The sequence below is a fragment of the Vigna angularis genome, chromosome 10 (assembly GCF_016808095.1).
Source record: "Vigna angularis cultivar LongXiaoDou No.4 chromosome 10, ASM1680809v1, whole genome shotgun sequence".
In the NCBI taxonomy this organism is placed as follows: Eukaryota; Viridiplantae; Streptophyta; class Magnoliopsida; order Fabales; family Fabaceae; genus Vigna; species Vigna angularis.
The window spans coordinates 7,895,262-7,908,755 of NC_068979.1; the positions used below are offsets into that span (position 1 = coordinate 7,895,262).

The 13,494-nt window shown below is 31.3% G+C and overlaps 1 protein-coding gene and 1 long non-coding RNA gene across 5 annotated transcripts; one reads left to right on the top strand and one right to left on the bottom strand.

Annotated features, from left to right (window-relative positions):
* The first annotated feature begins 2,503 nt into the window (after nucleotides 1-2,503).
* On the top strand, nucleotides 2,504-10,632 carry LOC108321247 (alpha-mannosidase). Of its 4 annotated transcripts, XM_052869577.1 has the most exons (30): nucleotides 2,504-2,609; nucleotides 2,690-2,826; nucleotides 2,910-2,993; nucleotides 3,172-3,260; nucleotides 3,454-3,628; nucleotides 3,782-3,901; nucleotides 3,980-4,063; nucleotides 4,168-4,239; nucleotides 4,349-4,462; nucleotides 4,564-4,664; nucleotides 4,770-4,863; nucleotides 5,010-5,177; nucleotides 5,285-5,362; nucleotides 5,614-5,679; nucleotides 5,752-5,808; nucleotides 6,043-6,262; nucleotides 6,511-6,650; nucleotides 6,821-6,865; nucleotides 6,955-7,011; nucleotides 7,666-7,737; nucleotides 8,146-8,193; nucleotides 8,345-8,467; nucleotides 8,561-8,626; nucleotides 8,752-8,864; nucleotides 8,936-9,020; nucleotides 9,432-9,542; nucleotides 9,617-9,712; nucleotides 9,799-9,846; nucleotides 10,091-10,159; nucleotides 10,330-10,632. In XM_052869577.1, exons 3-30 carry the CDS (start codon nucleotides 2,946-2,948, stop codon nucleotides 10,516-10,518), a joined length of 2,748 nt encoding a protein of 915 aa, XP_052725537.1. In that variant the 5' UTR covers nucleotides 2,504-2,609; nucleotides 2,690-2,826; nucleotides 2,910-2,945; the 3' UTR covers nucleotides 10,519-10,632. The 4 variants fall into 4 exon arrangements, with proteins under 4 accessions (XP_052725537.1, XP_017408431.1, XP_052725538.1 ...); XM_017552942.1 differs by having other exon boundaries at nucleotides 2,504-2,826; XM_052869578.1 differs by lacking the exons at nucleotides 2,504-2,609; nucleotides 2,690-2,826; nucleotides 2,910-2,993 and having other exon boundaries at nucleotides 3,186-3,258.
* LOC128194311 (uncharacterized) lies at nucleotides 9,269-10,936 on the bottom strand. Its single transcript, XR_008245684.1, has 2 exons — nucleotides 10,739-10,936; nucleotides 9,269-9,837 (listed from the first exon to the last, which is right to left on the bottom strand). It is a non-coding gene; the product is annotated as an uncharacterized LOC128194311 (long non-coding RNA).
* Nucleotides 10,937-13,494: the final 2,558 nt, after the last annotated feature.

A 13,494-nucleotide genomic window follows, 5' to 3' on the forward strand; every position in this document is an offset into this window, starting at 1 on the left:
TGTTTATGGTAATCCGTTTCACTTTAATGTTACATTTTTTTTATTTGTATACAAATATTCTTAGGTTATCCTGTGCCGTTAAGGAAGAATTGAGTGACCGCATTGTTTTTTATGCTATAGAAATAAATATTGAGTAATAAACTCTATAGCTAAGACAAATTTTAGTGATGTGTGACTTTAAAATTTTGTTATTCATGCATAATTTTGATAGGGAGGATTTCTAGTGGCTGTAATTTCTTCTTTGAACCACGGGTCAGTTAAAAAATTCATTTTTGATATTTTTTTTTTGGGTTAAATCCTTTAATATTCTTTCCGCCGAGATTGATTTGACAATATTAAAAAACTATGTTCATATTAGTCCTAGTGATAAACTACAGATACCATGTTAATAAATAAAAAAAAGAACCCATTTATAAATGATTTCTTACTGTTTTAAAAAAAGTAAGATTATTTTTTCGAAATGCTCAAGTTTAAATTTATATTTTTAGACAGACCAAATTTTGCACAAACGGTACAAATAAGTAGCTTTTGGAAAAATATAATAATTTCAAGATTAAATTGTTTCTAAATATGTTATTGATTTATTTCCGCACATACTAAAACTTCATTTTTTTTTTCTCTACCAAAAAAATCGAACTTTATTTAATATCCTTATTTCAATATTTAATGATAGGATTTTTAAGAGCATTTAGAATTAGGATAAAACGTATAGTGTCTTACTTCCTCCTCGTGGTGTTTTTTTTTCGTATTAAAATTTAAAATATAGTTGGATCTCATTTATTTTATCGGATAACCGGTATACATGTATTAGTATTTTTTTATTGTTTTAATATTAATTAATTATTTATTAAAAAATATTAAAATAATATAATATTATCAAATATTAAATATAAAAAACATATTTAATGTAAAATATTTAGAAAAAAATTATAATTCATAGATAAAAGTATTAAATAATAATAAGATAAAAGTGTAAAAATTATAAAAATATTCATAATTACATATTAATAATATTTTATAACAATCCAAATATTCATTAATTTGGAAAACCTTAATAAGATAAGGTTGATAAAGTAAAAAAAATTAAATAAAAAATATTAGAGTTTAAAAATATTTCAAATATTTACTTCTTTTCTCTAAATTATAATTAATTATTTTTTATACATTAATAAAGGTTATAATACATTATTTAAATGAAATCCCACATAAAAAATGAGACAAATAATAATTTAAATTTAGAAATAAATCTTTCATTTTTTTTAACTTCATCAAAATAACATTAAATTATTATATTATATTTGTACAAGTGGTAAAATTAAATTTATGAGATGAGTTAGAAAATAGAATAATTATATAAAAAATCATTAAAACAATATTTTATATGAAAAAAATAAAATAAAAATATTAAAAAGAAATTTAAAATGATCAAATGTGTTTTAAAAACTATTTCGTCCACCATATGAAACTAAATTTACATAAGATAAAAAATAAGAAAAACTTTTTAAATATCAAATTAATTATTCAATAAAAAGATAATGAAATTTGTTTGACCGAACACAAAGTTCTTTAAATAAAACAAAATTTAAAAATGAAAGAGAATATAAAAAATAAAAGTTTTTACATTATCTAATAAAAAAAATGTTTATGCTATTCAATCCTTAAAACTCTACAAATCAGACATTTTCATGTAAAAAAATAATTAATAAATAAAAATACTAAAGGAATATAAATAATAAATATGAGAACAAAACACGACAATTATGTATATATCTGTCCTTATCTCCGTATTTTATTAAAAAAAATCATTACTTATATCTTGTTAATAAGATATTTTCCTTTCATATGATTATTTTTAATATATTAAAATATTTTAAACTTTTATGAAAATTTTTCTGAATATTTAATGGTGTAATATTTAAGAGCATTTAAGACTATTCATCAGTTACTTATTTATTATAACATCTTTTATAACCCTCATAAATCCTCAGTTATTTTAAATATATTATTTTTTTAATGAATTTTTCTTGAGTTTTGCTTGTAATGTTTATACTAGTAGTTATCTTTAATTGTAATCAATGATTTTATATGATAAGAAATGATATAAGTTCTTTGGTACGTGAAGATGGCTGATATGTCAAAGTACGTCTAACATAAGTTTTATAAAAAAAATGTAGTAAATTCTAGAAACTTAATCAAGTTTTAAGTATATTATTAATTTAAATATTTTTAATTAATATTATAAAAATATGTCTCTATTAAATACTTAATTTCTTTTAAGTTATCTAAATACTATCTATTTAATTTATCAACAAAATGAGACTACTATTAATTATATCGTTCCTCTAATTCATTGACCAACTTTTTCTTTCTGTGTGCAAAATAACTGTCATCTTATTATAATTATGACAGAAAATTAAAAGGTGGGGATAGTTAAAGAAATTCTTAAATGAACATATTCCAAATAGGAATTGAAAAATACTCAAAATGATGAGATAGTCAAATTTAATATGCAGACTTATTTTTGCAGTCTCTACTTATTCATTGAAGTGTGAAGGCTGAAAATTCATGCACTTCACAATCCAATCCTTCTCAAGCCTATCCATTCAGAGGTGAAAAATGTCAGAGAGAATGACTATAGTTTCAGAGTGTTTCTGTGTTATTCTCCTGCTTTATTCATGTGGCTCCGTAGTTTGTGTCAAATACAACACTGGAGCAAGTATTGTGCCAGGCAAATTGAATGTTCATCTCGTTCCTCATTCCCATGATGATGTTGGCTGGCTCAAGACTGTTGATCAATACTATGTTGGGTCCAACCATACAATTCAGGTTGGAGTCATATAATCAATTGTGTGTTGCATTTTGTTGAAATTATGTGTGTGTATGTTTTTTTATGGTTAATTTATTTTCAGGGGGCATGTGTGGAGAATGTGCTGGATTCGGTGGTTATGTCCCTGCAGCGTGACCAAAACAGAAAGTTCGTATTCGCTGAGATGGTAAAACATTGGAGTTGGTGTCTACTATAATGTTTCAGTTCAGTTTTTGGAGATTTTGTACCTTTTACTGACAAAATTACATAAAACCATGTTAAAATGATGTCAAAATCACTATCTTTACATGGAACTCTTTTCTTATTGGATTGAAAGAATAAACTGAATTCCATGTGAATGACAGGCATTTTTCCATAGATGGTGGGTGGAACAAACTCCAGAAACACAAGCGCAAGTGACAAAGCTAGTGGATGCTGGCCAGCTAGAATTTGTGTACGTTGATTCTGATCTGAGTTATGAGTGAAAGATATGATGTGTTACCTCTAATTGTTTATCTATCTGTTTGTGAAAAAAGGTTCTATGAACTAAGAACACGTAGTTGTGTGGAACTGAGAAGAATATAAATCTGAGTCATTCAATTACATATAGTAAGTTGAAGTGAGTGTGATGTGTTACTGTGATGTAGAAATGGTGGTTGGTGCATGCATGATGAAGCAACTACTCACTACGTAGACATGATTGATCAAACCACTCTAGGTCACCGCTTCATCAAAAACCAATTCAACAAGGTCCCTCGTTCAGGGTGGCAGATTGATCCCTTTGGACATTCTGCTGTTCAAGCTTATTTGCTTGGTGCTGAGGTTCCTCTCTTCACTTTCTGTCACTTCATTTTCGCTAAAATAATTATACTGATCAATGCCTTGCCGTGTCATGTCAATTCACATTTTCCTTTTTATGAATTGATATCGTAATAACACCCCAAATGACTAATATGCTTTCAACTATCCCTGCAGCTTGGTTTTGATTCAGTGCACTTCGCTAGGATTGATTATCAGGACAGAGAAAAACGCAAAGTTGATAAAACTCTTGAAGCTGTGTGGCGTGGCTCCAAGACATTTGGCTCTTCAGCCCAGGTTTGGTTGTGTTAAGTCATATTTTCTCATTAACAAAACTACTTCAACTTTTTAATTTACCTTTTGCATCTTCAACAGATTTTTTCCAACACTTTTCCTGTTCATTACGGTCCACCGAAAAACTTCCATTTTGAAGTCAATGACGACTTTGTTCCCATACAGGTTCTTACATTTTACCACTAAAACCTGATCATTGCGAATGTTGTGCTGCATATTTATTTGGTTAAAGCACATTGCTCACTGTATGTTACAATTGACGACTGCAGGATGATCCCCTTCTATCTGATTACAATGTGGAACAGCGAGTCCAGGACTTCATCGCTGCTGCTATCACACAAGTAGGCTCCTTCACTACAGTATCTTCTGCTATTACACACTGTAGTTTCATTAGAAATAAAAGAAAAAGAAAACGATTTCCTGTTCTTAATTTGATTGCGTCAATAATAGGCAAATGTGACTAGGACGAACCATATCATGTGGACAATGGGCGATGATTTCCAGTACCAATATGCAGAGAGTTGGTTCAAGCAAATGGATAAACTAGTTCACCATGTTAACAAGGTTTGTGTTTGAGAAGGACACAAAACAACCCACTTCTGTACGTTGTTTTGTATCATGATCAGGCAATAAACACATGTTTCTGCTTGTTTTGATGTTGTCAGGATGGCAGAGTGAATGCTTTATATTCTACCCCATCTATTTACACTGATGCAAAAAATGCTGCAAATCAACAATGGCCACTCAAAATTGATGATTACTTCCCGTATGGATCGACTTGTTTTGTTAATGAAGTAGCTTATAATCTGATATATGCTTATGTACAAACAAAAGATTGATTGTTGATGATTGATGATGATTTTTATCATAGGTATGCAGATGATCCACATGGTTATTGGACAGGCTATTACAGCAGTCGCCCAGCCTTTAAGCGATATGTTAGGATCCTAAGTGGATACTATTTGGTATAATTAACATTGGCTTCACATGTTGTTAGTTAGATTTTCTAATCAAATGAACTAGGGTGGATTATATAAATATCATGCTTGCTTCTCTTCAGCAATTCTAAGCAAACCTGAAACCTTTGCTAAATGTTAATATTTATATATAGGCAGCACGCCAACTTGAATTTTTTGCGGGAAAGAAATCCACTGTAAACTACACTTCAGACCTTGGAGATGCTCTGGCCATTGCACAGCATCATGATGCTGTCTCTGGCACTGCCAAGCAACACACAACTGATGACTATGCAAAACGACTTGCCATTGGAGCCTCAAGGGTCAGGAGATTAACTCTTTCAAAATTTAACTCTCCATACTGTATTTGATGTCCTATTTTGGTATTTTTGTGTCAGTCAAATATTATAAAATCAATGATTTCTTGTAGGCTGAGGAAGTTGTTAGTTCCTCTTTGTATTGCCTTACTAGCAAGAAATGCACAGCACCCACATCGGCATTTTCCCAGGTAATATTTATACAACAAACTTAACATTCTATTATGTCTCTATTCCTAGTAGAATGCTTTAAACATTGGACTCAAATGCCATGGTTCACGTAACCTACAAAATCATATTAACTTGTTGAAGAAGGTTCTGGTACCATGGGAGCTACTGGTTTAATTTTAGGACTGTTCTTTTCTTTTGCGGCTTCTGTAAGCCTTGTCCTTGTAGATTATGAATTTTAATATGTTTTTCCATATATTGTTTGATTTGACAGTGTCAATTACTCAACATTAGTTACTGTCCACCAACAGAAGACAGTATTACACAAGCGAATAGTTTGGTATGTTACCATATTTTGTTTAGAATTTTTGGTTAACATTTTTGCTTATAACGTGCTAACGATTGCTGCCAGGTACTAGTGGTGTATAACCCACTTGGATGGAATCGTTCAGACATTGTAAGAATTCCAGTGAGTATCTATTAATTTGCTTGCTTTTGGTATCATAAAATAAACCAAGTGCTATTTCACGTCATAACTTATTGGACTTTCTTCTAAGTTTACCATATTTAAGTGGCGTTATACTGTAATGCTCACTTTCTGCATTTTTCACTGTGCTCAAATGCAATGCTTCTCTTAATTGTTTCATTAAATTTTCTGTACTTCATCCAACTTACATCTGAAGGGTATTATCGTTTGCATTAGGTTAATGACGCAAACCTTGTTGTCAAAGATTCATTGGGAAATCAAGTTCAAACACAATACATAGAAGTGGATAGTGTTACAGCAAATTTAAGAGAAATCTACGTCAAAGCCTATCTTGGGGTGTCACCAAAACAAGCCCCAAAGTACTGGCTTATGTTTCAGGCTTCAGTACCTCCACTTGGATGGAGTACGTATTTCATTTCTAAAACAGAAAGAAAAGGTATTGTTAAGCTTTGCCCTTTTCCTTTTTCTAACTTCAAAGTCTAATACCATGCTCAGAATGCTAACTGGATACACATTTGATTGCCATACTCGTAATTTTCTATTTTTCTTTTCATCTTTTCTCCAAAGTTTCTAAAAACAATACTTAACTCTAATTGAATTCAATTTTTATACCAACATTATGTAAATGTTAATTTTCAGCACTTTCATATTTCATATCCTTTACTTGTGTTTCAATTTAATTAGTTGAAAGCAGAAAGGGATTTCTTTCGCACCTCACCACCAGTCAGAGAAACGATACAATTGAAGTAGGACCTGGAAATTTGAAGCTGTCTTTTTCTTCAAAGTCTGGACAACTCATACGCATGCATAATTCCAGAACTGGAGTAAGTAATTTTGAAACCTAATTCGCCCAGAAGATTAATATTCCAAAAAGGGCTAATTATATGAATGTGTTTCTTCATATATTCAGTTAATTAACACTATTTCGAGATATATTTTGAAGGGTGCAGATTTTTACCGAAGAATTTTCATGTTTTTTCAAATATTTTTTCAGGTAGATGTACCAATTCAGCAAAGCTATCTCTGGTATAATTCTAGTGTAAGTGTAGGTCTATGATTTTGTATTTTAAGAACAACACTTACTATTGTTCGAAGTATGCTACAATATCAGCTTTGTTATTCCTCCAGGATTCTGGTGCATATACTTTTCGTCCCGATTCCCCTCCAAATATTGTTTCAAAATCAGTAAGTTTCTACCTCTAACTGGTTAACTCAAATATTGAAGTGTTTTAGTTTCTAAATTTCCCTATAAAAGCATGTTTTAACTTCTGAGTTGAATATGCTATTAATTTCACCTAGATCGTGGTTCATCGATAAATATTTCCTGGTATTTTGCCTTCTTTATATGTGTATTCACATTTGTTTTTATGATGACGAGTTTCCCAAAGAATATTACAGACATTTTTTCTCAATAGAAACACTTGGTTTCATCAAAAAAGAATCACAAAATAAGAAGTTATTCTGAAATTTTGAAACCCACCTGCTGTGTTTACAAGTTTTTCCTCACAATGTGGGGCAATGTTTTTCAACGTTCATTTATACTTTAACCTCTTAAGTGGTAGAAAAGTATTACATTAAAGTAGTGTGTTTATCCGTATGTTGCTGTCAGATGTAAACTCAAGTATTCGACTGATTAAAGTATAGGTTCAACTGTTTGAATTGACAAAAAATAATGTTCTAATTAGACACCTAGCTAGCAAAGAGTGTTCAACTAGTGTGTCGTGAAGATGTTAATATCGGAAAAGGTCCGACACAACAACAATCTGAAAGCACGAACGTACTTCCTAGCAAAATATTGTGCTTCCACAGATGCATTTTGATTTATTTGATGCAATGCAGGTTCCCTTCAAGATAATCCGCGGACCATTAGTGGATGAGGTTCATCAGAATTTTAGTTCATGGATTTACCAGGTTAGTGAAACTGATAGACTCTTAATTGCTCTATATGACCATGGGTGTTTTTTATTCCCGAGTTAGTGGAGGTGAACTTAAAACCTATTTCTTGAGTTGGATAAGTGATAATGTGGAATACATATGTCGAAAAAGAATTGGATTCTTGCAAGAGGAGAAACAATAAGGCATATAACGTTGTCTAGGATATCTCACAATGGTCATTTTAATTTGCAGTCTTCAATTTGCATTACATAGATTAGAAATAACAAGGATTTTGAAATCAAAAGATAAACACATAAAGACCATTGTAGTGGAGGAAGTTTTAGAGCTAAAACTCATCCATTTATAATGGGTATTCTCTTTAATTGCTTACATAGTTTTTTTAGTGCGTGAGGAACTTACTGGTTTATTGTTTATTTTGTTTAGATTACCAGGGTTTACAAAGACAAAGAGCATGCTGAGATTGAATACACTGTAAGTCGCATCATCTAGCCTAGTGAAAGATAACTAATTTTGAAGGTGTAGCTACTAAATAAATACCGAGGCTGTTAGGTGGTCTAATAATGTTGATTGTGAAGTTGTAAAAAGAAATATAACATAAGGGTATTCTGACATATTTTTGAAGATTGGTTCAATTCCTATGGAGGAGGATGGAGTTGGGAAAGAGGTAATCACACAATTGACAACAAGTATGCTGACAAACAAAGAGTTTTATACTGATTCTAATGGAAGAGATTTTTTGAAACGGGTAAGTCTCTTCTACAAATTTTCTTCGGTTTATCTTGCAGTATTCCAGAGGTTAACAAAAAATACAAAATTAACTTTAATAAAAATTATGCAGGTACGAGATTATAGGGAAGATTGGTCCCTTCAAGTTAATGAGCCAGTAGCAGGCAACTACTATCCAGTAAACTTCTTTGCTCGGTTAATTTCTTCTGGAGTTTTTGTTTTGGTTGCTAATAATCAATATCCAATTGAAGAAAAGAAGAACAATTAACTTCTACTTTTCTAACTTATTTTTCTCCCATTCAGCTCAATCTTGGAATTTATATTAAGGATAATAAATCTGAATTATCAATCTTAGTTGATCGGGCAACTGGAGGAGGCAGTATAAAAGATGGTCAGGTGGAACTTATGCTTCATAGGTACAAAACTAAACTACGAGATACTTTTAGGTTGTATACCAAGTACTAATTACTGATTTTTACCACTCCAGGCGACTGCTTTCTGATGATGGCAAAGGAGTAGCGGAAGCTCTTGACGAACAAGTGTGCCAAAATAATAATTGTCAAGGACTAACAGTATGACAACAATGTCCCAAATTAGTTCATGTTCAAACGCATATAATTGATTGAGTGAAAATTTAGTTTTATGCTCCCCTTTTCTGCATGTGCATGTATGCATGCTGATCAAAATTACAGAAAATGAGTGAAAATAATTATAAATCATTTTCGAAATTTTAGAATCCGACATCTTGTATAATTCAAAAATGGGCTTGTGCTTTAATTTCCAGTTCAAGAACTTGTTTTTTTGAGTGCTTGTTGTATAAAAAAACTACTGTGTTTGAGTGGTTGTTGTATATAAAACTGTCTCCTAGTTGTAGGGAAAATGATACCCAGTTCTAAGGAAGCCATAATCAAACTTACAATGCTCTCCGCATAGTGTCTATGAAATTCTATCCCCTTTTTGTAATATTTTGTTCTTTGTATCAGGTAAGAGGAAATTATCATGTGGCCATCCACAACCTTAGATCTGGTTCACAATGGCGCCGTACAACTGGTCAGGAAATTTATTCACCACTGTTATTGGCGTTTTCACATGAGGTATGACTTAATGGTAACTATTTCATGGATTAATCATCGCCATATTACATATTCTTAAGATATTTATTGATCAGAACATGGGAAATTGGAAGGCCTTCCATGAGACCAAAGGAACTCTCATTGACCCTAATTACAGCTTACCTCCCAATGTAGCTCTTATAACTCTTGAGGTACACTTACGCCGACAGAACTACTTGCTAGAGCACACTTGACTCTACTCTGTCATTCTTTCTCTCTAACTTAGGTAGTTTTGCAGGAGTTGGATGATGGAATGGTGCTTCTCCGTTTGGCACATCTATATGAGGTATAATAATTTAATCAATATCAAATATCATTTTCCACTTCACATTTTGTTTTATACATACTCTCTTCTCAGGAAAATAATGCATGAACAACACAAATGTGATGAGAAAGAAGTATAAATATGATGAACAATATGATAATAATAAATGGATAATATGAATTAGCCAGTACCAATATCTATATATCATTATTCGTCATATGTGAAATCTACTCATCAATTTTTTTCTTGTTTTAAATGTGATTAGTCTGGTGAAGACGCCCAGCTTTCAACTTTAACCAAAGTTGAATTGAAGAAAATGTTTATCACAAAAACGGTACATAAAACTCTCCCTAGCTTCAACGTCCACTGAATAAATATACATTTCCAATTTGTTGAAGTTTTTATATGTGAAGCTCAAACTTCTTTAGAGAATCATTATTTAGATATTTTTTGAGGCTACTGTCTGTGTGGAATAATTACTGTTTGGTGTTTTATTTTATGCAGATAAAGCAGTTGACTGAGGTCAGTTTATCAGCTAACCAAGAGAGGTCAAAAATGATGAAGAAAACATGGAAGGTTGAAGGGGACAAAGGACAAGAATCAAATGCAGTTAGGGGTGGTCCTGTCAGCCAAATCACTCTTGTAGTTGAACTTGGTCCAATGGAAATTCGCACTTTCCTACTGAAATTCTAAAAATGGCAAAGTCAATATGAATATTTTATCATAAAACATGTTCATTGCAATCTTCTGTATCTTATTGTAGAATCCTGTTAGACAATTAATTATGCAAATTAAACTTACTGTTAATATGAATGGCATGGCACTACACATAATTCAGATAAAATAACACGCTATCTTTATGAAATCAACACCTGCGAGAATGCTTTTGAAAGAAAAATAAAAACGGACTTACCTGAAATTCCTCTGTCTTCTGGCTTACGTTCCTTCCCATTAGCTTCCCAAACCAATTTCGTTTCAGAAACAAAGCTATTCAAAAATGGAAGAAGAAAGAAAATAAATATAGAAAGGAAAAGCTGATTTAAAGAGGAGAAATCGGATCTTTAGAAACTTAGCAATGGCACATGCGAACCCTCTTTTACAGTTGCAAACAGTATTATTTATATGATTTAATTTAAATATATTTTCACGATCTCAAAGGATATTAATCTTTTCATGATAAAATATTCCTAGGAGTGTAGAACCCTCCACCACCGTTTACTACATATTCTTTTATTTTTAAAACTATCCTTAAGTTAAAATTTATATTTTCTTTTACTTTTATCACGGATTTTTAATTTATTTTTTAAACTCTAATTTTATCTTATTTATATTTATGCGAGAGCTGCATCTCTATCTACATGTTAACTCAATCTTCTTCTACCTAACTATATTAATAACAAATATAGATATTTAATTATTTTTTGTTGATGAAATACATAAAACTGTCATGTATTCGATTATATCTAATAATTATTATTAAATTTTAGTTAATTAATCTTTTAAATTTGAATGACGAAAATAAAATTAATAATAAAACCTATTAATCATTTAAGAATAATTTAAAATTTGTGTTCACATATTTCTATTTTTTTATTTAAACTTATAAAATTGAATTTATTTTGTAAGAGATTAAATTTTTAGAATTTATATTTTTGTTGCAATTCATTTAAATTTAATTTCTAAAAAAGTTAAATTTATTTGCATTAATTTTTCATATAATTTGATTTGAATTGTACTTAAGTTTTTTTAATGGGTTAAAAATAAGCTGAGGTGGCTAACGGTGGTGTGTCACGTCATTTTTTTTTTCTAACACTAGTCAACTTTTCCCAGCTCCTCCCCCTCCCTCTCCCTCCGACTCTACCACAACCACCTCCGACGCCACCTCCGGCGCTACCTCCGGCGTCACCTCGAACACCTCTGTCGTGATCGCGAACCGCCCCTTCCTTGCCACGATCGTCCCCTGGCCACGTTTTCCTCCTTTGCAATTTTTGTTTTTCTCGTTTTTGGATTTGGTGTTGTGTGGGTCATCTAATGCTTTGATGGATTTTTGTTCTATTAGAGCCTTTTAGTTTAGCTTACTGATACGTAGTATGATTATTTCTTACTTTATAATAGCTAATTTGAATTCACCCTTCCAGATCTTATACTTATTTCATTCACTCTTGATCGCGAGCTAATTACTTATTACTAATTACTTCCCTGACCAATTCTAAAAGCACAAATTATGAGTGGCTAATTACTTTTTAAAATATCTGAGGCCGATATTTCGATGAGATATTTGCATCGTTCAATTTTGTTGCACGAGCTAAAAGACATTGGAATACATCTTGATTTGTTAGGATATGGAAATTGTTAGTGTAAATGCATTTCATAAGAAAGCTAACATTTGAACTGATAATTTGTGAGATCTATATTGGAAGTTGACCTTACACACTCCAATTTTTTTCGGTTTAAAATATGCTCCTTGCATTCACTTTAAGTTTATAAAATTGGGACTAATTCTATTATTGCTAGAAATGGAGTTTCTCAAACCATAGTTTAGAATCTAGTCAGTGCTTTTATGTTTTTAACATGTCTTTGTTTCAGTTTCCTCATTATATTTTCCATGTTTTAAGTAGTTACGTTAAATTTTAGATTTCCTACATTAAGCAAATAAAATCTTAAAATATTAAGATGTGCGAACATTCAGCTACTTCTAATTTGAAAGTTTTTATGATAATGATGGACGAAATGAAAGTGAAGTGAAAATCATTATCACTAGAAACTTATTATTATATTGAATGAGATTTTATCCTATCCCAATGGTTGAAAACTTTATTGTTAGACTCTCAGTGACCATTGCTTCTTTGTTTTCTTGATTTCAGATCGTGGGGAATTCCAGAAGGGACCTGCAGGAGGCACCACGGCCAGGGGCTGAGTTTCACGGTGGCAGAGATGAAAGACTTCAAGATCCGAGTCCAGGGGACGGTTGTGGAAAAGAAGGGACGGCTCGCGATCACGACGGAGGTGATCGAGGTGGCACCGGAGGTGGCGCCGGAGATGGCTGTGGTAGAGTCAAGGGAGAGGGAGGGAGAGGAGGTGGGAAACGTTGACTAGTCAGAAAAAAATGACGTCACACATCACCATTAGCCACCTCAGCTTATTTTTAACGTCGTCAGTTTTGAAAGTCGAAAAATTATGATTTCCTTGAGGAGAAGGACCAAAATGTAGTTTAGTTTGAAAGAGGGATAAAAAACAAATTTGCTTGATAGTTTAGGGACTAAAAACATATTTAATCCTTTTTTAATCTAATATAAGTTTATATTTTATTTTTAAAAATTTAAAAATATAAAATATATATGTGAGTATCCAGTGATATAAAAAAATATAGTACAATATTTTTTCAGATACTCAACCGATAACATGATGACTAACGGATCTATCAAATTAAGTACAAATAGGTAGAAGAAGATTAAGTTGACATGGGGTGGGGGTGTAACTATTACATTCAGGGAATATAAATGAAGTAAAATTAGGATTTGAGAAATAAATTAAAAATTCGTAATAAAAATAAAAAAGTTTTAACCTTTAACCTAAAGATAGTTTTGAAAATAAAATAATTTAAAAATAAAATAATTTGAGGAGGTACATGGAACATATAAAATATAATAATTTTTTAAGGTGCTTAAA